Here is a 24,194-nt window from a genome sequence, read left to right on the forward strand (position 1 = left end):
TCCGGTTATGAATTAAACCCCTTTTTTTAACCCTTTCTTCATCTCTCGCAGGGTTCAGAGGCAATGGAGGACTGCGTGCAGGGGGCGCTCTCATCGCTTTATCCTCCTTTTGAGAGCACAGCCCCGCCCCTCCTCTCCCAGGTAGACTTCACTAGTGCACACAACTTCATCCCAGTGCACGTCTTCAGGGAAATATACAAGGGTTGTGTAGACAGTGTGATGTACAAACCCAATTCTGAAAATGTTGGCTGTGTAAAACGTAAATAAAAACAGAATGCTGTGACCTCCTAAAGCTATATTTTATTCACAGTAGAACACAGAAATTTTACTATTTCATGAAAATATGACATCATTTTTATTTTGATTGCAGCAGCACCTCAAAAAGTTGAGACAGGGTCAACAAAAGTAAAAGTAATTGGTTCTGAAAAGAAACAGCTGGCAGAACATTTACAACTAATTAGGTTAATTACCTACTGGTCAGTCACACGATTGCATATAAAAAGAGCCTTTTAGAGAGTCAGAATATAAAAAATCCATATTGAATGCCTGTAATCTTCGGGCCTGTCATGGAAATCACCGTCTGCAAATGTACGTTAAAGCGCTTTTATCGAAAGAAGAAGCCATATGTGAACATGATCCAGAAAGGCTGCCGTCTTCTATGGCAGGGATGTCAAACGCATTCCTTTTTGCCAGCAAAAGAAGTTTAATCGGGTTTAACTACATATTATTCTTCTTAATACAAGTAAAAGAAGTGCAGTTTCAACAGTATATCTCTGTCCACATGCTGTTGTAGTAAATGAAAGACATCTGTTTCTTAAATTGTAGGAAATAACAGTGTAAAATGTGTAGGCCATTGCCTGTACTGTCATGTAATTACAAAACAGACAGCTTCTGTAAATGCACAGAAATTTCTATAGTCAGTATTGGCGGGAAAAAAATCCATTTATGTACAGGTTTCAGAACAGCACGTGCTCCCATCCGGACTACTTCTTTTTGGCTTACTTACTTCTACAATGGCCTTGCATAGTGCAGCAAACTGCATCTATAAAGACAGTGTGCCATTGTAGTTCAAGGGTTCAGGTGCTGAAGAGCCTTGCCTGCAGTCCAGACGTTTCACCAACTGAAAACATTTGGAGCATCATGAAATGAAAAACACAACAAAGAAACCCGAGGATTGTTGAGCAGCTAGAATCCTCCAGTAGACAAGTATAGGACAATGTTCCTCTCCCACGATTCCAGCTGCTCGGTTTACATTGTGGTAAACATGGCGTGTCCCAACTTTTGAGACATGTTGCTGTAATCAAATTCAAAATGAGCTAATATGTTTTGCTCATTTTAAACATTTAAAATGTTTTTATATATTCTATGAATAAAATGAAATTTGCCAAATTTTGAGTTGTTTTTGCAGTTGGGTTCGTATGGCTAGCACAGACTTTCCATCTAGTTTTCATTCCCAGAGAGACAGATTTTTAGTTTTTAGTATTTTTAGTAACCAGCTTATATATATATATATATATATATATATATATATATATATATATATATATATATATATATATATATATATATATATATATATATATTTCTTTTTTTCAAATTGGACCAAGTAGTCTTTGTTACCTAAACTTCACAGAGAAGGTTTTAGTTTCTAAATCTATCCAAGAAGTCTAACCAAGAAGTATTTAGTACCTAAACCTAACCAAATAGTCTTTGGTGTTCAAGTCTTACAGAAGAGACTTTGATGCCCAAATCTAACAAAAAAAATCTTAACTAACTATCCAACGAGGTTTGTAGTTTCCAAACCTAACCAAGTGCGAAGTTAAACCTAATTGTCAGTGAGGTTAACTAATAACACAAGCTTGTGATTTATTCAATGCTGCTACTCCAGTATTGCCATTAAGCACGTTTTCCATATCTTTGCTCTACCAGAAACCCTATTTGAAACCCTACAACAAGAACACCTTGACTTTTCAATAACACAAGCAAATCTAGTCAGTTATAACCAAATATTCTTAGATTATAGCACCCCTAACTACATCTAGCATTACGTTAGCTTTCGGTGCTTTGTTTCCTTAAAATTCTGGATACAAACAGATTTTTTAGCAACGGCTTGATCCATTGAGAGTTACTCTACTTACTTTGTAATTGTTTTTTTTTTCCAAGTTGTCACATAGCTTCCAATCAGTTTTCTTTCTTGCCATGGAAAAAGCTGTTTGATACAACAAGGGGGATCAAATTAAACAGCCTTGGTGATTTTCTTGCTTTAACTACTGATTATATGCTGTCTGGGTTGAGCAAATTCTTCCACTCAAGGGGAAATTAAACCCTCTACAAATCCACTGATAGACAAAAAATACACACACACACAAAAAATGTTGCTAAAGTAAATGCAGTTCAGTGCCTAAGAATCTGATATTCAGAGAATAGCTTAATTTTCTATTCACTCCAAAGTGTTTTTACCGAGTCTTGCATCCATTGTCCAGGTCTTCTCAGTCCTGGAGTCGACCTATCAACACGACAGCCTTCGCTATCTCCTGGACTACTTCGTACCTGCAAAGCACCTCCTGCACAAACTCCAGCAGCATGCCTGTGTGAGTTCTAAACTGCAAACACACACAAAGCTGAATACTTAGAAACAGAATCAGCCATCACACACAAGAAGTATAGTCTGAGAAATTTACCAGCTAGCTTCTTGATTCCTTTAAAATGGTCCTTGGGTCATTTCTCAGGTAACGTACTTATTTGAACTGCCAATTTAACTCAGTCAAGCCGTAGTTCATAATCTGAGCAATGCCTTGTCAAATTCAGCTATGCAGAATAAGCCCAAACCTGTTAGGTGAGTAAAAGATGCGACATCGCCAAATCTCTTAAACAGAAGTTCTAAAGTGCAGATAAATGTAAGTCAATAACTTCTATTTACAATTATGTAGCATACCCATGATAAGAAACCAAATTATTTGATCTCTTCTGTTATCAGCGCTGTAACTGTGTGGCATCCGTGGAAGTTTTAGCCACAGATGCATGACGAGATGCTTACTGTCTTGATTTCATTTCAACATGAAGTTTAGTAAAGTCCAAGTTATAAAGGTCAAATTAAGCTAAGTCAATTATAAAATTCATTTAAAATTGACAGACAAGTTATTAAGAAGTACTTTAAAAGACAGCAAACGACTAAAGGAACCAATAAGACTAAATTTATTTGCAGTTCGATGGAGACAAAGAACTGCTGGTATTGATCTTGTTGGCAGAATGCAGCACAAATTAAGCCTCAGTCTAGTCTTTAACATTTCTCACTAAATCATTTCAGAACAGTGGAAAACCTGTCTGGTTGTTTTTTGTTATTTGGGGTTTCTACAGAATCTGGCTTTAAAGTCTGTGGTTTCCAATATAAACTGGGGTTCGTATTCTCAACAGTCAAGTCCAAGTTTTATGCCGGGGGTTCTGTAGTGTCTCTGTAGCTGGTGACAGGAAGACTCCAGAACTTAAAACATGTAGGGTTTGATACACGTAACCCAATACCAGTTGTTCACTACATTATGGAGGCTCGAGTCTGCCCCTAAACTTTAGCTGCTCAGTAAAATTTGTGAAAGTCTCTGGTGACATTTGAGATTCGCAAACAAATGAGGTGGTTTTCCTGCCTCGGAAGCTCCAGAAGTGAATCAAATGCAGTGCAGTCTTGTGTGAAAAAATAGTTTATGTTGTGATGTCTTTAGGATCCCACATACATAAACACAAACGCATATAAATAATATGATACAGGATACACTGTCCAAACCTTGTGCAAACATGCAACTTCCACTTTGTGTCACTCTCTTGCTGTTTCTGCCACACTTAGCCAAACCGAGACAAAGAAATAAGGCACGATGTCTATTTAACTCGAATCCCTGATGTTTAATTGAACAGCATTCTTTATATTTAACTTTCTGAGACACACAAAGGTAAACAATTTGCAGTGTTTAGCGCAAGATTGGTAGCTAAGAACGTTCTCATATTTCCCTCCACAGTTTTCCTAGACTTATACACACACACACACATATACACACCCCCATACAGCATTTGTGAGCAAACTATGTTTTCATTGTCGCTGAGTGGAGCTGCCTGGGATGGGAGTTAGACTGTGAGTCATGACAATAATGCCTTCCATATGTGAGTGTGTTACTTGCTGCGAGAGAAAGAGTGAGTAACAGAGAAGCGGTGGGAGTCGAAGGAGAGAATGAACATGACTCCCATTCACTGTGCCTGTGCGAAAACAGAGACGATGCTGGAGTTTAGCAGGCAATAGTAGACTGATTGAGGAATTTTTGAGTAATGGGAGGTGGGGAAGAAGGAGCAAACACTGGGGCATATTGAGGGAGAAGGAGGGGGTGGGCCAGAGGACACAGAGAGTTACAGATTGCGGACTGGCTCGAAATAGGCAAACTTTTTAAGAGAGGAAAAGCTGCACATGCTTTTTAATGCTAATATTCACCCTGACAGATATCAGATACTTGCTTCCCCAAAGCTTGCCACAGTGACAGAACAGGCACGAAAAGAGACAGAAGGGAGGCTTAAGGGGAAGAAATTGAATAAAGGACAGAGGTAGAATAAGGGGAGATGGAGGAGAGGCTGAGGAAGGAATTTAATTTGATCACGTCTCGTGAGTCTGGAGGGCACAGAGAGAGGAGCGAGCAGCCCTGTGTCAGTCGATTAGACGTGACTGGGAACAGCAGAGAGAGGCTCTGGATGAGTTTTAGGCTTCAAGGCTTTAAGAAAGGGGATATAGATTGGACACACCACTGATTAAGGTGGGAATAGTGCTTGGATTAAGGTGTATTACCTAAATAGATCAGTTGATTAATCGTGCAGAGGGTCCCACAAGAGGCCCACACTGCTGTGCCCGAAATCACAGAATTTGCAGTTAAATTCTTTTACTATTCATTGGAGGGTTTTCTGTATTTAGGACTGATTGAAATTGATTCTGTCGTTCTTACAGAGCCACCTGATGTGTTTTCCACTACTAAAACAGTTCTGTTTTAGTAGTGGCTGCCTGTTGCGAGGAGCTGGTCATCTGCAAGTTTCTGTCTGACTCATTGACTCTCTGCTAACTAAGCGGTTTTACACTTAGGACACACGTCATGTCTGACATTTGTATGTGGCACTGGCTTTTGGCCAGTTCAGCTTGTGAAAACCGTTGACTCGTGTGGTATCAGTTCTAGAATTTCTGCTCATTTAAATAACTAAGCCAGATACAACCATGCAGGCAGACACCAGTGTGGGTGTGGGTTGTGAATGGGAGAGCACAATTGTGCACACTGAGGGGACTCTAATGGTTCTAAAAGGAGGTCAGTGCATCACATAGTCAAAAGGGGTTCAGAAAGATGACTTGTTCAGCAAAATCTAACATTATCTGAATGAAGGTTTAATTTTCTGTTCATACATTTAACACTCTCTCTTTGTTTTCTTGTGTCAGTCTCAGTACCTGGGTTGCTTGTTCCTTCACTCTGGCTGGCCTCTCTGCCTGGGCGAAAAAGTGGTTGTCCAACTTTCCACTTTGGACTGGAGGCTTCTGCGCAGTAATGACTTCTACCTACAGGTGGTTCCCTTCTCTACACGTTGCCCAAGGCTGGCACTAAAATGCCTGGCTCCTGGGGGACGGACTGTTCAGGAAATCTTGGTGCCCGAGTCACAGCATCCCCTTGTGTTCACCACTGAGTGGCTTCACATCGTCAACAAAGAACGAGGTCACAAGAGAGAAGGTAAGGAACAGATTCCTCTTATCTGACCGTTAGAAAAGATCATTGGGGAACTGAAGATTGGGTAGTACAGGTGGGTTGCTTGAAGAATCATATTTTTTACCAGGTGGAAGGACAGAAAGACGGGGGCTACATATACAGTGGGGCAAAAAAGTATTTAGTCAGCCACCGATTGTGCAAGTTCCCCCACTTAAAATGATGACAGAGGTCAGTAATTTGCACCAGAGGTACACTTCAACTGTGAGAGACAGAATGTGAAAAAAAAATCCATGAATTCACATGGTAGGATTTGTAAAGAATTTATTCGTAAATCAGGGTGGAAAATAAGTATTTGGTCACCTCAAACAAGGAAAATCCCTGGCTCTCACAGACCTGTAACGTCTTCTGTAAGAAGCTTTTCTGTCCCCCACTCGTTACCTGTATGAATGGCACCTGTTTGACCTCATCATCTGTATAAAAGACACCTGTCCACAGCCTCAACCAGTCAGACTCCAAACTCCGCCATGGCCAAGACCAAAGAGCTTTCGAAGGACACCAGGAAAAGAATTGTAGACCTGCACCAGACTGGGAAGAGTGAATCTACAATAGGCAAGCAGCTTGGTGTGAAAAAATCAACTGTGGGAGCAATCATCAGAAAATGGAAGACATACAAGACCACTGATAATCTCCCTCGATCTGGGGCTCCACGCAAGATCTCATCCCGTGGGGTCAAAATGATCATGAGAACGGTGAGCAAAGATCCCAGAACCACACGGGGGGACCTGGTGAATGACCTGCAGAGAGCTGGGACCAAAGTAACAAAGGTCACCATCAGTAACACACTACAACGGCAGGGAATCAAATCCCGCAGTGCCAGACGTGTTCCGCTGCTGAAGCCAGTGCATGTCCAGGCCCGTCTGAAGTTTGCCAGAGAGCACATGGATGATACAGCAGAGGATTGGGAGAATGTCATGTGGTCAGATGAAACCAAAGTAGAACTTTTTGGTATAAACTCAACTCGTCGTGTTTGGAGGAAGAAGAATACTGAGTTGCATCCCAAGAACACCATACCTACTGTGAAGCATGGGGGTGGAAACATCATGCTATGGGGCTGTTTTTCTGCCAAGGGGACAGGACGACTGATCCGTGTTAAGGACAGAATGAATGGGGCCAAGTATCGTGAGATTTTGAGCCAAAACCTCCTTCCATCAGTGAGAACTTTGAAGATGAAACGAGGCTGGGTCTTCCAACATGACAATGATCCAAAACACACCGCCCGGGCAACAAAGGAGTGGCTCCGTAAGAAGCATTTGAAAGTCCTGGAGTGGCCTAGCCAGTCTCCAGACCTCAACCCCATAGAAAATCTGTGGCGGGAGTTGAAAGTCCGTGTTGCTCGGCGACAGCCCCAAAACATCACTGCTCTTGAGACGATCTGCATGGAGGAATGGGCCAAAATACCAGCTACTGTGTGTGCAAACCTGGTAAAGACCTATAGTAAACGTTTGACCTCTGTTATTGCCAACAAAGGTTATGTTACAAAGTATTGAGTTGTATTTTTGTTATTGACCAAATACTTATTTTCCACCCTGATTTACGAATAAATTCTTTACAAATCCTACCATGTGAATTCATGGATTTTTTTTTCACATTCTGTCTCTCACAGTTGAAGTGTACCTCTGGTGCAAATTACTGACCTCTGTCATCATTTTAAGTGGGGGAACTTGCACAATCGGTGGCTGACTAAATACTTTTTTGCCCCACTGTATAAGGGTGATGATGGCAGATGGGGAGAACTTAACAGCAGAGCTAAAGAAATGCAACAAAGCTCATTTTAGTCAAGTCAAACTGATGTTGGTGTTTTCTTATTTTTTTAAATTACCCTGTACTTTTTCTTCATAAATGCATTCCTTTCTCTTCTTTACACAGTTGGAGGAGGACTTGACACCTGTCTGGTCAGTACATGCGATGGGGTGGTTAGACTTCCATGGAAGGAGGTAGTCTACCCAAAATTTATCCACGACCCCTCTGAAGAGTTGGGCCTAATGTCCAACCGTCTGCCTAGCGAGGGGGGTAGCAGCCTCGGAGGCTGGGGTGGCTCATCCTCTGGAGAATTAGACTCCTGGTCCTGGGATGAAGAAGAAGATGAGGATTTGCAACCGGATGGCTTGGACTCTGACTGTGTGCTTCCTCGACGAAGGCGCAGTGAAGACGGCCTTGGGCGGACATCGAGACAACCTCAGCTCGATGGGGATTATGTCGAGCTTTTGGAACCCAGGGGGGGTCCTGATGGAGGAGTCGATCCAAGGCAGCGGTACCAAGAGATGCATGGAATCTGTAAGACCAAGACTCTACCTCTTTGCAGGAGAGGAAAGGCTATCAAGGTTCGCAGAGGAAAAGCATGGGGATATGGGCGAACGGAAAGGTCAGGAAGCTTTCGGGCTATTCTTGGCATCAAAGGAGACACTGTGGCTGCCAAGGGTGAAGCATTACCGCCACTGCCTGTGCCAGGAGTTGCCGAGCCTGGTCGAGGGAGGCGGTCTTACTCCTCCTCAGTCCATGACTCTGATGAAGGAGATAAAACCAACAGAGACTCTGAAGGCCTGGAAAGCCGCCGCCTTTGTTTTGATGGCCCATTCAAGGAAAGGAGACCTGGAGTGGGCAAGGAGAGAGATAGCAATGGTCACACACAGCTATGCAAAGATGACCACAAAAGTAAAGAATCCAAGAGCAACAACAGCTTGGACACAGGTGAAATCCATGAGTTAACAAACCACAAAGATGGACACGTTGTAGAGGGCCACTCTGATCACGGATCACATTCGGACTCTGTTTTTGAGGATGCTGATAAACCACTGAGCGGAGACAGTGAGGCTAATACCCCAACATCAGATGCACCACAGAGACCATTCGCTGCTGTTTCAAAAAGTGGTGAAATTACAAACACTGGGTCTAAAAAGAAGAGTTTGTCAAACAAAAAATCCATGGATGAAAAGGATGAAGGAAAAGTGGAGGACAGAGTATGCCCCAGAGGAAAAGAGGTTAAAACAGCAGGATTCAGAGCACCAAGGTACTGAAATATCATACTCTTTCATCTTATTTGTGTTCCTTTTTGACACTTCTTTATTAAAACACAACTTCATAACACTTAGGTGCAACCTTATGAACACAGAAAGGCCTCAAAAAGGCAATGTGGCATGACCGTGACACATGCCTGTAAGTGCAGCTATTAATTTTATGCTGTGCCTCATTAAGATTTTCCTCTGCTTTGTGTTTAGGAGGAAAAGGAAGGGAAAGGGGGCCAAAGGGAAAGCTAAATCTGGGGGTCGTGTAAAGGAGAAGGCCTTGAAAATGCAGGTTAAAACTCCTCAACCAAGCCCAGCCACCTGCACTGCTTCAACAAAGCTGCCGACTGCCAAGGAGAGCCAAACAGAGGAAGCAGAGCAGGCTGACCAATCTGAAGGTGCTTCTGCTGCAGATAGCGAGGCGACAGACAACACAGTGAAAAGCAGCGCAGGTCTGAAGAAAACCGTGTTTGTGCACGAACATTTGGTCATGTGTGCTTAACTGTCCTCAGACTGTTTTGTATATTTTTCTGTTCCTCCACAGAAGCTGAATCATCTCTGCCTGTGTGTAACGGACATTCAGGCACATCTTTTTTTAACCACTCTAATGAGGAGGCTGCGTCACCTGACAAACAAAATGGTGATGCTTCAAAAGAGCCCGCCCTGCTGAGGGAACTGGACGCAGACCTTCTCCATTCTGGGAAGCTCAAGTTGACAGGCAAGCTTCTTTAGGGCCTTCTGCCCTTCTGCAGCTCAGAACATTTTAACAAGGGCCTGTTTAGATATGTGCACTGGACATTTCTAGGGTTTATTTGACAGAGATGCATATATGAATGCAAATGGCAATTTAAGCAAGAACATATAACCAACAGCCTTTAACACAGAGATGTCTAAGTCATCGTTGGTGATTACCATAACATCAACTCTAAGTTTTGGGGAAAAACAAAAAGGACTATTTGACAGTTTTGATGCATGTCTGTTAGAATATTTATGTCCAATGGCACTGATTAGTGCCAATGTGAGAACACTGCAGGCTGGTGTATTCCCAGCAAATGGTCTGCTGTTAGCTGTCTGTACACTCCACCCAGGCAGCCCCCAAAGCCAGAAGTATTTCCAGTCATCAGATGATTCCTGAGCTAAAAATCTACTTTTACACTTATCAGAAAAGTCAGCTTTGGACCATGTCCTTCCTGGGTTTTCCCACATTATCTGGGTGTTATTTGTGAAATTGCTTCAGTGAAGCCTTTCTAATTACTTTTGTAAAGTAGTAACTTTTTTCTGTTTTGTTGCCTTTCTAGTCTGCATAGCTGGCTTGTATCTTTACCAAGTATCAAAAGAAATGTTTTATTTTCTCTGGTACTGAAACGCCTCAAGGCACTTTATATTGTACAGTAGATCGTACAATAATACATACAGAGAAAAAGCCAACAATCATGTGATTGAGCAAGCACTTTGGTGACAGTGGGAAAACTCCCTTTTAACAGGAAGAAACCTCGGGCAGAACCAGGCTCAGGGAGGGGCGTGGCCATCTGCTGCAACCGGTTGGAGAAAGAGAAGGAAAACAGGATAAAGACATGTTGTGGAAGAGAGACAGAGATTAATAACAAGTATGATTCAGTGCAGAGAGGTCTATTAACACATAGTGAGTGAGAAAGGTGAAAAAGAAATACTCAATGCATCATGGGAATCCCCCAGCATATACCTACTATACCTATTGCGGCATAACTAAGGGAGGATTCAGGGTCACCTGATCCAGCCCTAACTATATGCTTTAGCAAAAAGGAAAGTTTGAGGTCTAATCTTAAAAGTAGAGATAGTGTCTGTAGTAGATATCAATAACACCAACAAGCTTACAGCACAGAGAAAAACCAAATGGATTTGTGTGCTTGTAGCCTCAGTGCATTAGTTTGTCCTCTTGGCTTCCCCACTCGATGCTTAACCTGATGCATATTGACCACAGGTACAGTGGACAGGCTGGGGCGTGTTCTGGTTTTCACAGAGGCCGACGCATCAGAAGCGGGTTTCTCTGGGGAGGAGATGGCCCGCGTCTTGGCCTGTTACCACACAATCACGCGGTAAGTGCGCGTTCCTCCTTTGATTGTTTATTTTAGTCGTCCGTTGTCACCAGAGATTTATGGCTTTTAAATACAGGGGGATATTGCCAATAAATGTAGCCTTCGGCTCTCTGATTCCCCCGATTCTCTGAATGTATGTTTAAAAATCTTTAACTGGCTTTTTTTTGTTCACATTTTTATATTTAGGCTTGTGTGGTTTGTTTCCTGTTATACCACCGAGACCGAGCCTGTTTAGCGAAAAGCGCCTCATAATTATGTTCGACTCGACGCGCTTCTTGACTTTTCCAAATACAACATAAGGTGGTGTGAGGGAAACATAGAGTGTGCCAGAAAACGGAGGACAAACATAACAAACTGACTCAATGTCAGCTTCACAAACACATCTGAGCTTGCCAGTTTACCTGGCACAATAACTGCTCATCAGTACTTGTGGCAAGTCAGAACCAAAGCTTCTCAACGGCTTTGGGTAGAAATTATGTGTTTCTATGCAAATGACCAAAAAACTCTTGTTTAAGAACAAATGTTTGTTTCAACTTCATCGTTTGGTGAAAATACCTAAATAAAAATGGCTATTACACTGGTTTACACTTATTTTTAACATCTCTCTCTTCATCCACCCTCAACAGGCCTGCAGCCAAAGAAAAGGGTTTAACAGTGTTAATGGACAGCAGGCGCGCCCCACCCTCCGCTCTCTTGTTCTCTGCTCTTAAATTGTTCCAGGTGAGACAGCACAAGTACGCTGGTTAACTGGAAGTGCTAAATGTTTGCATGCACGCTTTAATTAGGCTGCAGATGCGATAGTAGCTCGAGCACATGTGTTTTTGTGTTCGTGCCAGGGGTCGGTCCCCGGTGGTCTTGGATCCCTTCTGGTGTTGGTGGAAGAGCAGCAGGAGTCCCCTTCTCATTCCCTGGAAGGAGCAGAGGTGACCTCATGCACATCACATGTTTAGACTGTATTACTAAGCTCCTCGTGGTTAAGTCGGTTATGCTTCTTTTACTTGCAGATCCGTAAAATGAATAAATGTGAAGTTATGAAAGCGTGTCAAAAGCTCAGTGATAAATAGCACGAGAAAACATTAGCAGAAAGCAAGTTCCTGTAATTCTATTGCCTATTATAATGTCAACAGGAAAAAGTGTTCATATAGGAAATGCAAATTGTGCGAGAGGAAATAACGTTCCATAAATTGTCCCTGTTCCTCGTTGCAATGCGATCAGTGTCAGAAGTGCTTAAGCTGGAGTGCACATTCACATTGAGCTTGAATCTATTAAACCCAATTTCCATACGTTTGGAACATCTACTGCTTTCAGATAACTCGGTTTTACCACTAATTCAGCATATTGCTTTGCACAGATCAGCAGAACTCTTTCTTGTGCACAGGCACGGGAGGATCGGTCATGCCACGTGGTTTGTGTTTCAAGCAGGCAGTGTTCAAACTTTGGATGTCGACGACAAACACTTCCCAGAAGAAGATGTGAACGCTGTAGTTAAATTACAATGTCAGCACCATGTTGAATTTCAGTAACCAGTTATGTACCTGCTCAGAAAGTAAAAAATAAATCATAATACAAGTTAGATTTTTCTTTTTTTTTTAATTCTCTCCCATTCTCAGAACCTCTAGCCATAATTGCCATTTAATAGAATCGCAAATAACAAAGAGGTCAGCATTATTCTTTCACACAAAGTGGCCACACGCCCTGATATCGGAAAACTTTACACTTAATACGGTTTAAACAGGTGATTTTTGAAAACGTATGATTGGCACAGCAGGTTTGTTAATGTTTATAAACTCTTGGAGCTTTTCACTTGGTCTGTACTCAGTAAACATTACCAACACTAACACATTCAGATAAGAGTTTATATGTTCCAGGCTTCAGTGTGATTTAATTTATTATCTTTTCTTTTTTGGTCTAATTTCTTTCAAAGCTTTTATTCTTCTCAAACATACAATAAGAAAGTCACTTCCTCTGCCCCTTACTGTTTCTCCTCTCCTGTGCAGGTCCACACAGTGCGAGGAACAAGCGTCCTTCAGCAGTATGTAGACAAACAACAGCTGCCCAAAGAAGTGGACGGGGACTTTATCCACTGCCACGCGGACTGGCTGGCCTTCAGAATTGTGAGGAGCTCTGTTTTGTCTGTTCGATTATGCAAACATGAAAAAACATCCTTGAACTTTTCACATTTGATTCTCCACTATAGCATTTGTGTTTTCAGTGGTTCATCCACAGAGTGGAGGTATGACGAAATTTAGTTAAACAGGAACATTAATCAGTCAGCTGCAGTCTTCAAAGTGACTTTGGTGTATCAGAGCAGAAATAATAACAATTAGACAGAGTCTGCTATTAGTTTGTGATTGAATCAGGTCAAAATGGCAATTGAATGCAATCTGTTTGTGATAATACGGTCATTAACTCATGAATCAGTGAAAATTTCAAACCTGTCGCCATCTCGATGAACAGAAATTCACACTAATGGCTTGTATTCAGAGTCCATCCAGAAACTCAGAGATCTGAAACAGAAATTCATAAATTCCTCCACAAATCATGATGTAGTTGCTGCAGAGTGGCAATTTAATAGCTACTTGACATAAGAGCTGGAAAACCTTTCTTTTACAGAGGAATATAACCAGAATACAGCTAACCAGCTCCATTTTGCAAAGAGACACGTCACAGAAAACTTACACCTTGATTGCAAAACCTTCACCGATCCATCTGATAGTGGTTGTTTGGAGTCATTTTTCCTCCTGTGACCCATGCCATTTCCTTGTAATCAAAAGCTGTTGCCCAGAGACTGTGGGTGTTGTATGCTCAGCCTTCTGGAGACTAGTTAGTTGCCACAATGACTTATAATCCAAAAAATTAAAGCTATCACTGGGCAGCCACAGATTTTCTCTAGTCACAAGAGGGTTGCTGTCCTATTTTTACTCCCGTGTGCATCAGCGTGTGTACATCAGGGATGTCAAAGTCATTTTTCACATACAGCTCACTTTGATCTTAAGCTGTCGGACCACTGACCTAACCCTAACCCTTTCTGTCAGGAAATAATGAAATTTCGATAGCATGTCTCGGTTTTTTTCACATTATTAAAACATGCTGCCGTAGTAAATGGAAAAAAATGTGTCGGCACGACTGTTTGAGGTTTTGTTCTGTAATTATAAAACAGAAAGTTTCTTTTAAGTCACAGGAAATGCCATTTTTGTATGTAGCTGAGGAATTTTCTAAAGCAAAAAGTCCTTAGTGTATTTTTATTGTTATTATTTTTAAACTTCTTACAGACAGCTTGGAATGAACAAGCTCAAGTAAACCACTCAAAGTCCGGAGTTCTTGTAGCTCGTAACTTGTTTCGAGTTTTGGGTACCTCCAGTGTAAAATATGACCTCTGACAGTTGAGGGAGTATTGTGGGAGAAAGAACATCTAGGAGGGAGGGAGGCGAGATAAAAGGATGTTGGCTGGGAAACAGTGGTCGTCTGCTGGTGGTCGATTATTTCAGACAGGCATGATGAACTAGGTGAAGAAAAAACACAGCCCGTAAGAATCTCAAGGACCCTTAATGGCTTTCCCCCCACAGTTTATGTTGCTTTATCTAAACAGTTGAAAACATTTTCCTATCCTCTGGACTTTTTCTGACCTCTCCTGTGGATTACAAAAAAGGTGGAATGAAAGAGAGATTTCATGTGTTTGTGTGGATTTCTACTTCTTTTTGTCCTGTTTAGAGTCTGGAGAGTCTGACAGAGCGCTGTGAGAGCGCCCTCTCACTGCTCGGAGAAGCACTGCAGTCTATGGACGCTGAGCCAATGCCAGACGACATAAAGGTCCATAACTTTAACATGATGCTCTTTCTACTCGTTGTGTGCGCTCAGATATATTTGTGTGTTTTAGTAACTTACCAGTCTCTATAAAAACACACACAAAAGCTACAATACACATGCTTATCTTTTTCAGGCTGTTCCTCTGAGCATTGACAAGCACAGGCAGCTCATGGCCAGCGTCCTGGCTGACCAACGGTTAACTGAGCTGCAGCAGAAGGGCGGGGCCTGGCTTGCTGGATTGACAAATAGGGCATCTGGACTGGCACAAAAGTCACCAGACTGCAGGTACCAGACACCTAATTCATCCAGTATTTGTAGGACTACTGAATTTTTATTTTGTGGATTATACTTTTTTCTTTCTTTCTTTTCTTTTCTTTTTTTTTAAAAATTAAGTAACAAAATCCAATAAAAATATTGGGGCCAAAAACCCTGGAAAACGAACGCTCCCGGTTATTTAGTGCTAATCAGCATATGCTAACACACTAAACCACGATATTAAAGTGATTTTTAGCCACCTGTCAGTGTTAGCACTATCATGTTGAACATGATTTGGCTCCACCATTGATTGGCCACACCTTCTCTGAGCTCTGCCAGCAGTGTTAGTTCAATGTCTTGTCATCCTACAGAAATTATTGGATTTGCATATAAACTGAAGCCTCAGTTTCCTATTCTTTGCTGACAGGACAAACACCCAAGCCTTCCGCCTTCCTATCAGCTCATTAGTAGTCTGGCTACTTTCCACTGACCTCTGACATCAACAAGACGTTTTCTTGCAGAGTTTAATTCTCTGTAAAATCTTAGAGATGTTTGTGTGGGAGAAATCCCAGTATATCATTAGTTTCTGACACACTCAGACCAGTCCGTCTGGCATTAACAACTATGCCATGTTCACTAAAATCAGCCTTTTTCCTAAGTTTGAACTTCGTTGGGTTCCTGCCATGTGATTGGCTGATTAAATTATCGTTTTAATGGGTAGCTGAGCACACATATGTAACAAAGTAGCTGGTGACTTGCCACCCCAAAGTTGTGCTTGGAGCCTATTGCCACACTTTACCAACAATGAACTGAAAGCTATTTCCTTCTAACATCCAGTAGCTGTACTGTGGGCATTTTATGCATTCCTGAGTTATTTTTAATACAACCTAACAACACACAATGTTATGATTCTGCAAAGATGCTTTAATATGCATTAAGCACAGGACTTGAAGACTATATTTTAAATCTCCTTCTCTTTTCCTTTCCCATGCTTTTTAAATTTTTGATTGAAGGGTTATTTTGTCAGGATGAGCTTTAGGTTAAAAATAGTCTTCCTGACAAAAACAGAGTTGTTTGTTTTTGGCCATAAAATGAAAACCAGCTGGAGAAGAAAACACATCAAATAAAGGACAGAGCGATGCAGCTTGTTTGTGCATGACTGCAGCTTAGAGATGATCTGAAGACTGTTGTAGCGCTTCTGTTCTTACTGTGTAATGAGTTTTGGCTTAAGCTGTGCAATAATACAAGATGGTTTTTTTCTGTGCTCTACATGAGACATTGTTTTATAATTAGATCATTTCTGTCAGCATGATTTTGAAGAATTTAAATGAAAACCAAAATTTCTTTCTTCTCCTCTCAGAGCTGCTCTCGCCATAACTTCTAAACTTTATGACAGCGTGGACGATGCTCTCCATCGGCTTGTCCGAGTGTCCAACCAAAGAGGTCGTGACCTGGAGGCTCTGGGGCGTCTGGCGGGGTTGGTGGACAAACTGGAAAAGGTATCTGAGGAAGATTTACTTTACTTTAAAATAACTCATCTTCATTTTCAGTAATTTCCCCTCTTATGCGTAACAGAGCGCCTCATGTCCTCCACTCACCCAAACCTCCGCCTTTAATCCACAGTGCGATAAAGAGATTGAGCAGGTTCAGTCGCAGCTGGAGGACTACAAGGATCCTCCTCTCTCCCTCAGCAGACTCTCGCTCAAACAGCAGAGGTTCAAGACGTTCAAAGAAACAGCCAATGTGAGTAATGCAAAGATGAATGTGTTTTTTGTGTGAAAACATTTTCACGTGTCATGTTAAAGTATGCAGGTTCACTGGGCTCAGTGTTATGGAGCCAGTCGTAACCATTTAAAGCCCTGATTAAATAATTGCTACATTTTTTTTTTTTTCTTTTTTTTTTGTAATTTACTAATGACATTTTTCGGTGGGGGTTAATCACATGGATGCTGTAGAAGTCTCTAAAACTCACCAAAACTGTGTGTATCAAACGTAAAACACACGGCGTTAAGAGGTTAACGCTAAATAAAAAAACAACTATGCGCAGTACATAGATTAGAAAATTCCCCTCTTTCACATCATCTTACAGTAGCAACACTGTTGCTGTGGCTGAGTAATTTATTCATTTGCATAATGGCGTCACTGATGGCGATGACTGAGACTCAGAAGGATTGACTCTGTGTGTGATCTGAATGAAATTCTTTGAATTTACATATAAATACAAGTTTATATTAGTGTTAGTAAGTTGGTGTGGATAGGTTAATTGGAAACTCTAAATCGCCCATAGGTTTGAATCGGAGTGTGACTGGTTGCTTGTGACTATGTGTTAGCCCTGCGACATTTAATCTATTAAAGATTAATATCAGTCTGTACATGCTTCAGATAGCTTTTCTTCAAATTCTTTAATTCTCACTCGCTTTTGCAACTTTGTACTTTTGTGCTACTCGCAGCAACAACTCCACCTCATTGTTAGTCCATTTAAAATCTCTGTGCTTTTCCTCAACATTTTTCCGCCATGTTTCAAAGAGCCGGAAAGTAAAGAAACGGCAGACAGAAATGAGACAGGCCGAATCTTCTTGCGCTTCACGCATGCGCAGTACTGGAACGTAAGCGTTTTCGTCCGTTTTTGACACGCAACTCTGTGAAAACAACTGAAAAAAAGTGTGGACGTGGAGCGTTTTCAAATTTATCCTTGCTAGTGTGGACATAGCCTAAGACAGCTGAGATAGGCTCTAGCCCCCCTGCGACCCTGAAAAAGATAAGCAGTAGAGAATGGATGGAGATCAGGTGTAAAATCAAAGGAGTTGTAAACACTGAGTTCCTGCAAACATTGTGGCTTTAAAATGGTTTTGGTAACAGGCTGTCTCTTTTCTCTAATGCTTACAGCGATGTCTAGCCCTGATCTCTTGACAGTACTTATGTGTTGGCAGCTGTGACTCATATAGACTTTGATTTAATTGGTCTTCTAAGGGTCAGTTAGATTTCATTCATGATATTCACAAAACGGTGAAATATGACTCCCACACACCGTCTCATGTACCGCTAATACACTTATTACATCACAGTGTTTTGGTCCGACTGACCTTCTTCAAGTACAAAGGGAGTGTCCAGTTTTATCTGCATGTAAATGACTTTTGGTAAGTAAGCACACATCATGATAACAACATGGAGAATATTTACATACAGTTTAAGCGTCCGCCCTCAGAGTTTTTGCTTTCACTTTGTTTCTACAGTTCATGTAAGCATCTTACCATCTCCCACAAAAAAATCCCTTCTGTCACATCAACTCTGGGATAAGAAATCTTATTAGTCGTACTTAAGACACATGTGTTACTGTGAATCACCCACTGTAGGGTTTGAGAAGTCAATAACTGAAACTATAAACTGCGAATAGATGTGCTTTAAGCCCACTGTGCCTTTCAGTGGCATATTTGTGTCATTCTCATGGAAACGAGCTAATGAAAAGTTTACCCAGCATATTCCCAAGAGATGCAGTCAATATTTTTCCATCCATGATTTCCCAAGTGTGTCCTGTCAGTCTTCTACAGTAAATACTTCTTGACAGCCCATTTTCCTGCATCTTTCAGGAGCTGCACAGTGAGACTCTGTCATTGCTCAGTGATTTGGAGGGCTGGTGTGAACTGGACTGGGCAGGCCTGAGTGACATCCAGATCCGACTCCCTCCGGTCAGGGAGAAGCTCAGGGACATGTCCCACTGTCTGTCTGACTGCTGGACCACTCTGGATAACACACAGAGGTTGTTGTCCACTCTGACCGAGGTACGGCACAGGAAGACCTCTGCAACACACACACAGGAAGTTCTAAACATACAGTCATGGTTCCAAAGTGTTTTAATGCCGAGCGGAAGTCCTAATGACTTCCCTGACTTTCCTGTCTCTTGTGCAGGCCACCCAGTGGTGCGATGCAGTCTCCTCCACCTCCTCCTCCTCCTCTTCCTCTTCTTCTACCTGCCCTCTCGCCTCCCTCCCTCCAATACCCCCGTCCCGTTTCCAGGACGCACGCTCTTTAGCTATAGAGCTGGGTGGCGGGGCACTGCTGGATCTCTGGACTCAGACCGTTGAGCGATACCAGCGAACAGTAGCACAGGTCAAGCCCCGATTCCTCCAATCTGACCGGACGCAAAATCAGGGACAGGGGAAAACCAAAACGCCCTCTGCCAGCAGCCTCTGGGACCTGATGGGCCCCGAGGGAGAGGGTGACTCCTGGGGGCTAGGAGCTGGAGGAGGGGAAGGGGGATTGCAGTCCTGGGGATCCCTGGCATCACTGTTCAGACCGCAGACCTGCTCCACACTGAAGATAGGAGAGGAGAAAGGGAATAAGAAAGAGGGAACGGCAGGAGGAAGTGGTGCGGGAGGAGGTGGGGCCGGGGGAGGGAAGTTTCTATCGAACCTTCTGAATCCTGCAAAGAAGAGCGTGAGTTTGATTTCTATTTTATGATAATGTTTTCTGTTCTATGATCTGAGGTGTGTTACAGTACTGTACTGTTGTAACTGAAGTGTATCACAGTCACACCAATGACCAGATCAATTCCCTTACAGCCCACAGAGGCTCCACTTCCCTTCAAGCCACCTCGGAAGCGTCACCCGAGCTTTGACCTCCAGGCTCTCCTGGCCCCCCGTCGAGGTACAGCCACTCCCAAACCCGCTGAGTCGCCGGTGGCTGGGGCGAGCCGTAACTCCCCCATGTCCTGGCTGGGACGACGGGCTTTGGCCGACCCAGTCATTACTACTAGCATGGCTGCAGCTATTCCAGGATGGAGCGGTGGTGGTAGTAGTGGCGGAGGAGTGTTGATCCGAGGAGTGGAGGTCAGCAGCAAGGAGGTGGTGGATCACACGGGGTCACCGCGCCAGCATGTTCTGCTGGGGAGGACAGACAGGGAGACGGGGACGGATAGGGCTGGTTCAACTGCACAGAGGTGTGTGTTGGCCTTCTTTTTCCATGTACTCCACTTTCCTCGTAAGAAAATCAGAGATAGTCAAACATAATAAGTCGCAGCAAGAATGGAACAGGCTGAGATGAAAGAAAAAGCGATGCATAGTTTTAGGGATAATTTAAGTACAACTGAAGGCTCTTTCGCATTGATTTTATCAGTCAGGATGCAATCTTAGATAATTTTTTCATTACTGAGTCTTTGATCTCAATCCGTTGCTATCTTCGCTCTCGCTTCCCCTTACCTCCCACTTGTCCACTTGCTTCCATGTTTGTTTCTCCTTTATAAGTGTACTCATGCATTGCTCGCTCTGTTTCTTTCCTCCCCTCCCCACCCTTTGCCATCTCCACCGCAGTAAGCTGTACCTGCTCTGGTGTAGGATGCTAAGTTCAGAGAGGCAGTACGTGACTGTGCTAAAGGGGGTAGAAGAGACGTACCTGCCCTTACTGGAGCTCTCAGACACCCCAGCTTCCATCAGGGGGAAGGCAGACTCGCTGTTTCCCAACTGGGCCAGCCTCACCACCTTTCACTCGCAGGACCTACTCCCTGCCATGGAGGGCGCTCTTGTGCAAAGCCTGTTGCAACAGGACTGCTTCAGTAAATTTGTAAGTTGCAAAATGCCAAGTGAAGCTGTATGACTGCATGCACTGCTCTTCAGTTTTACATAAACATCTGAGGGGTTGTTTTATATGTTTGCATATAGAAAATGTCACAGATTAGTTAGAAGTCAGCATAATTTAGTTAAAAATATCCATTAAATCCCTGTCTGTGTAATTAATCTGATTAAAATTTACTGTCTTTTTTTTTTTTATCTTTCACACAACTTTCTCGCCTGTCACCACACAGCGGGACCAGTTTCTGCAGTATTCCCAGTACATCAGGACCAAACCAGACCTGGATTCTCCACTGGTCACACAAGCAGCCGACTTTTTCAAGGTAGGATTCATCGTGCCTCTTAAAAAGTAAAAAACAGAGATTTTACTGAGAGAGTTGCGGTCTTAACTCTTATTCAACCAGTTCATCTCAGTAAACATGATTTCAAAGCGATAAAAGTGTCTCTTAACAATAAACCCTTATTTATTTATTTTTTTTATTTGGTTATTTTCTTTTTTTAGAAAACTGGTTACACAATGTAAGAGCGTTGCTATGAGTCATTTTTTTTGAACACATCACAGGCTCAAGCCAATTAAAGCCGCTTTATTTGTTGGTGGCGGCAATTATGAACGAGCTGTATACAGTAAAGTTAATTACAAGTTTAATGCACACTAGAAAAGCCAATTAAAGGCGGATTACAGGGAAAGTCATTGGAGCTGCCGAGCTACAATTAACAAAAACTAATACATCGACAGCATCGTGAGATTATTATGAGGACTATATACAGAGAGATCAAAGAGCTCAAAACCTCTGAGGCGACGCTCAAACCCAGCATTTCTAACGAGTCGCCACCAGGAGGCAGCACGTGCTCAGGTCACCCTGAGCAGCAGCAGCTGTAAAGCAGCTTGATAACAGGGATATGGCTATCATGATGGCAGGGGACATTAAACTGGTGTTCGTTCTGATGATGGTGCTGATGATTGTTTCTGCTGCATAGCTGCTTCTTCAGGGTTACTGGGATCAGCGGATGAAAAGAAAACTGAAGAAACATTAAAGCAGCAGCTACGAGTTGGAACTTTCATACTTGTTGAGCAAAGCCATAGTTGCCTTGATTACACATGTCTAAAAAAGAACCGTTTGCCAAAACATGCCAAATGATGTCACAATCATCCACAGAGAGTTGTGTTAACTGTGACTGTAACTATCTCGGAGGAGCGGCTCAGCCTGATGTAGCATGTTTGAGAGCTGATGGTAGCAAAGACTTCATGGCATGTGGTGGGCAGGCTGAGCGTGGACCAAAGGAGAGCCCATACACTTTTTTATTTAGACCCTGAGCGTTTTCTTTAAAGCAGCGAGATAGGGCGCGGGCCTTTATAAGAGATCCAAATCAAAAAGTGATTCCTGCTGAGAACTGGTTACAACTTGTCCAATCCATCAGAGCCTCATGCCTCCAAGCTCAGCAGCTCAGATTTATTATGTTTTTCTGTCAGCTGCCTGTTAGAGAAAAGGTTATCAAATACTTTTCTATGCGCTGTTTAGACTTGGAGATGATAAAATAGTTGCAGTGGTGCTGAAAACTTGTGTAAGCTTTTATTTTTTCAACCAAAAATCAGAATTAGGAATCAATGAGGAAATCAATAAAAAACTGGATGTTTAATAATCGTAGAGAGATCACTAAAATCATATCAATATCCATCTCTAGACCAGCGAACTGGCAAATCTTCACTGGTTGCATGTGATTTATATGTTATTAAGCTTGTTGGGCTGAAGGACGATGAGCTAAAAGTGTACTTACATCCGCGGTTCACAAGAATCGCTGCTCATCCTGCAGCATCGCTCACAATCTAATCACACAGTGGACACAACGATCACCTAATGGGTCTTCGCCAAAAATGTGCTAGAGCTCAATGTCACCTTTGCCGATTTATTTTTCAGGCAAATCCTGTGAAGTGTGATGGGCCACAAGCCGGATGAGCTGCTGTGTCATTGACGTTCGGGTTTATAGGCGTATCTGTTAGAATTTGAGGTGTAAGACACGAGCTGGCCTCTTTTACTGTCTCTTTATATCATCTGTTTTGACAGAGAACAAAAATCACTGTTGTTGTCCTTATTTTTGGGTGGGAAAATCCACATATTCTAAAAAAGAAAACTTGTTCAGTGTCAGAAAAACAAAAAAATGTCACTGATTTTCCACTAAGTAAAGTCAAAGTAAAAAAAGCGCAGACACCTTTTGGGCCATTTAGGTCAGGACATTGTCTGAAGCTGCCCTTTCTAAGATATAGGACATAACAGGAACCGGTTGCTTTAGATGTGTTCCGAAAATGCTCTGGTTGGAGGAGGTGGGGGCCCCGGCAGAGGGCACAAGGTAGGACATGTGACATCCATGGGCGAAGCTTCTGACTGTGTTTAAGGTGAACACAACTTGTAGTGAAGTGTGTAATAAAAAACAGTGAACACAGCCCAGCTGAACATGATGGGGAAACACCAGCAGACTTGCTAACGTTACCTTTTTATTTGTCCTTCCCTCCCCTGTTTCAGTCAAAACTTCCCCAAGCCTCCCCCCTCTCCCCTCTGGCCTTCCCTCACTGCCTGCAGGCTCCCATTCAGAGGCTGGAGCAGTACTGCGAGGCGCTGGAGGAGCTGGGGGGCATAAACCCCGCCTCAGACTCCGCCCTCTCCATCCTGAGACACGCCCAGCGGCACGGCGAGGACCTCAGGGCCAGTGACCTCATCGTCGGATGCCCGGTGAGAATGCTCGTCCCAGTTTATGTCTCTGCAACTGTCAAGTCCCACTTTCCTTTCTTAGAGAGAAAGAAACTAAAATCTTGTTGAGGAGGTCAGGCCAGTGGAAGTCACTTATTTCTCTTTTACCCCCAAATAAATCAAATAAATGTATTGGTGTTTATTTTCCACAGAAACACTAGAAACACGGCTTACATTAGCCATGTTTCAAGAAAAAACACATTAAAGAATTCATGGAGGCACATAAATAGAAGCTCATTTGCATTTTCTTACTACTACAAGATGTTAAGAGGTTTTGCTCATAAAAGGAAAAGCCCATTTATTGTGAACTACAGTCTGCGGCGTCTATTTATAGAAAGAATCAGGACAATGTGTGTGAATGTGTGAGCATCTAAACTCGCATACTATGACTGAATCCGTCAGCATTACTTTGGCTAAATGGAGATCTTCCATCTGGATACGCAGAGATCATAAGGTGTGGGAGCAGCAGCAGCAGCATATCTGGTACAGAGCGGAGCGGGCATCAGTAACAACAGACATGACACTGATGAAGTCAAACACAGCATGAGGAGGAGGAATTGGGGTAGAGGTGGGCTGCAGCTTGCAGAGGCAGCTGCAACTCCAGGCAGGCTAAAGCAAGTCAAACATTGCATTATGTATGAGATTTGTCAGTGTTAGGTGCCTGACCACTTTTTCCTTCAAGCCGATGATATTTATTTGCTAATATATTGATATTGGTCTGCAATAGTTGATAAATGACATTTTAAAAAGTGAAGAAGAAATTGGAGAAAGAGCCTACAAATGTGTTATGAGTGTTTGTGTCACAGTTTTTCCATCAGTTCAATTCAATTTTATTTATATAACAGTTGCCAGAAGATGTTCTAAGGTAAAGAACAAGCACTTGGCAACAGTAAGAAGGAAAAACTCCTTTTTCTCAGGAAGAAACCTCTGGCAGAAGCAGGATCAGAGAGGGGCAGCCATCTGCTCCACCCAGAAG

At 42.6% G+C, this 24,194-nt stretch overlaps 1 protein-coding gene across 2 annotated transcripts in view; it reads left to right on the plus strand.

Annotated features, from left to right (window-relative positions):
• The window catches only part of arhgef40 (Rho guanine nucleotide exchange factor (GEF) 40), a 46,746-nt gene that overhangs the window by 11,365 nt on the left and 11,187 nt on the right, over positions 1–24,194 (plus strand). For both annotated transcript variants that reach the window (XM_085150957.1, XM_085150965.1), the window contains exons 2-21: positions 52–141; positions 2,484–2,591; positions 5,450–5,735; positions 7,638–8,778; positions 8,987–9,225; positions 9,318–9,491; positions 10,734–10,848; positions 11,475–11,568; positions 11,685–11,771; positions 12,846–12,962; positions 14,560–14,658; positions 14,789–14,940; positions 16,271–16,409; positions 16,534–16,653; positions 18,498–18,689; positions 18,817–19,344; positions 19,470–19,846; positions 20,217–20,466; positions 20,708–20,797; positions 22,994–23,200. In XM_085150957.1, the coding sequence (XP_085007083.1) occupies positions 52–141; positions 2,484–2,591; positions 5,450–5,735; positions 7,638–8,778; positions 8,987–9,225; positions 9,318–9,491; positions 10,734–10,848; positions 11,475–11,568; positions 11,685–11,771; positions 12,846–12,962; positions 14,560–14,658; positions 14,789–14,940; positions 16,271–16,409; positions 16,534–16,653; positions 18,498–18,689; positions 18,817–19,344; positions 19,470–19,846; positions 20,217–20,466; positions 20,708–20,797; positions 22,994–23,200 (4,605 nt within the window). The remainder of the gene's footprint in view (positions 1–51; positions 142–2,483; positions 2,592–5,449; positions 5,736–7,637; positions 8,779–8,986; positions 9,226–9,317; positions 9,492–10,733; positions 10,849–11,474; positions 11,569–11,684; positions 11,772–12,845; positions 12,963–14,559; positions 14,659–14,788; positions 14,941–16,270; positions 16,410–16,533; positions 16,654–18,497; positions 18,690–18,816; positions 19,345–19,469; positions 19,847–20,216; positions 20,467–20,707; positions 20,798–22,993; positions 23,201–24,194) is intronic.

The sequence above is a fragment of the Neolamprologus multifasciatus genome, chromosome 3 (assembly GCF_963576455.1).
Source record: "Neolamprologus multifasciatus chromosome 3, fNeoMul1.2, whole genome shotgun sequence".
Classification (NCBI taxonomy): domain Eukaryota; kingdom Metazoa; phylum Chordata; class Actinopteri; order Cichliformes; family Cichlidae; genus Neolamprologus; species Neolamprologus multifasciatus.